This window comes from Amphimedon queenslandica, unplaced genomic scaffold, assembly GCF_000090795.2.
Source record: "Amphimedon queenslandica unplaced genomic scaffold, v1.1 AMPQUscaffold_12314, whole genome shotgun sequence".
In the NCBI taxonomy this organism is placed as follows: domain Eukaryota; kingdom Metazoa; phylum Porifera; class Demospongiae; order Haplosclerida; family Niphatidae; genus Amphimedon; species Amphimedon queenslandica.
The window spans coordinates 5,698-7,170 of record NW_003547448.1 but is presented as its reverse complement, the minus strand read 5'-3'; the positions used below and the strand labels follow the sequence as shown (position 1 = coordinate 7,170).

Genomic DNA, 1,473 nt, shown 5'->3' with positions numbered 1-1,473 from the left:
TATTACTTATGCTTTGTAGAAAATTGAGCTGATTCTGACTTCAATTTTTTGAGTTATGGACGTTTTAAAGAACAAACTGCTTTCTGAAAAATAACCTGTACTATAGCCCATAGTTTTTTCCAAAAAATTACACAGAAGTCACCTCCCAATTTTTATCCCATTTCTTGTCATTAGGTGTACGCTAATAAAAGGATTCCTAAGCCGATACCAACTGCTACTCTAACTCCAACCAGTTCACATGATCAACAACAAGTAGCAGTGGAGCTGCACCCATCTCGTGTGACCCCGCCTACAAGCTCCGCCCCTTTATCAGCTACACTACCAACTCCTCATGCTCATTACTCTCGTCCTTCCCCTACAGTCACTGCTGAGACCACACCTCTTAGAGAAGTATCACCAAGTAATATAAAATAATATACCGTACAAGATGATTTATTGGGAAGGAATTAATATTGCTGATTGGTGGTTCTATGAAGAAATTGCAAATATATAAAATCAGCCATTTTGTTTTAATCTGAGCATGCTCAATGGCACGTAGCATAAAATTGCCAATATAAAATTTACCAATTAGCTTTCCACAGTCAAATTCACGAAATATTACTCTCGCCAATAAATCATCTTGAATGTTAATATAAATATTAATTACATGTACAGTTAATTAATATTAGGGTCAGTGTATTTATTTTATAATTACAATTTTGTCTCTCCTGCTTTAGGTTTGACGGTTGCTAATCATCAAAGATTATTAAATTTAATAAAAGACGATTGGAACTGCCTAGATCTGGTATGTGTTATACATGTACATGTACACAATTAAATGATATTTAGTTATAAAATTAATATTGCTATTATGTGTATACATATGCCCTGCATGGTAATATTCAAAAAATGTACATGTACATGCACATGCACATGTGTACATGCTATTTAACTCTATTGCTCTTAAAGTTAGCTTTACAAAGTATGTACTGTATAGCAGGAAATTTTGGAGGGAATAAAATTTGATTAATTGCTAAATTTTGGTGATTGGCAGATTTAATTTGGCGAATTTGTGGCCACATGCCATTGAGCATGCGTATAATGGCTCAAAATAATTGATTTTTATTTTGGCAAATGCTATCAAGACGTCAATTTGCCAAATTTAATTTCCTCCAAAATTTCCCGCTATACGGTATATTGTCAATTTTTATCTCCCTCTCCCTCTCTCTCTCTCCATCAGATGATGACTACTCTAGAGGGTATGGTGTCAAAGACCCAGCGATCATTAATGACACTAAAGGAGAGAATACACTTGGTATCAACACTGACCTCAGCTCATAATATGTACAAACAATTTGAAGTAACTAATATACACACACACCCACACACTCATAATGTAATGTCATGCATAATTAAAGTCTGCATGTAGTACACCACACATAGTACTATATGCTGTACTGTAATGTATGTACATGTACATGTACATGCAGCTTT

General features: G+C 34.4%; 1 protein-coding gene across 1 annotated transcript; it reads left to right on the top strand.

The window, feature by feature from the left end:
* The first annotated feature begins 55 nt into the window (after nucleotides 1-55).
* Nucleotides 56-1,408, top strand: LOC109588051 (uncharacterized). The gene is made up of 4 exons (XM_020004245.1): nucleotides 56-61; nucleotides 175-400; nucleotides 717-784; nucleotides 1,220-1,408. Exons 1-4 carry the CDS (start codon nucleotides 56-58, stop codon nucleotides 1,406-1,408), a joined length of 489 nt encoding a protein of 162 aa, XP_019859804.1.
* Nucleotides 1,409-1,473: the final 65 nt, after the last annotated feature.

Bases quoted from the DNA above. Each gene is read 5' to 3' on its own strand.
- LOC109588051 (XM_020004245.1), top strand. The intron at 401-716 runs GTAATATAAAAT...CTCCTGCTTTAG, and splicing joins TCTTAGAGAAGTATCACCAA to GTTTGACGGTTGCTAATCAT. The intron at 785-1,219 runs GTATGTGTTATA...TCTCTCCATCAG, and splicing joins ATTGGAACTGCCTAGATCTG to ATGATGACTACTCTAGAGGG.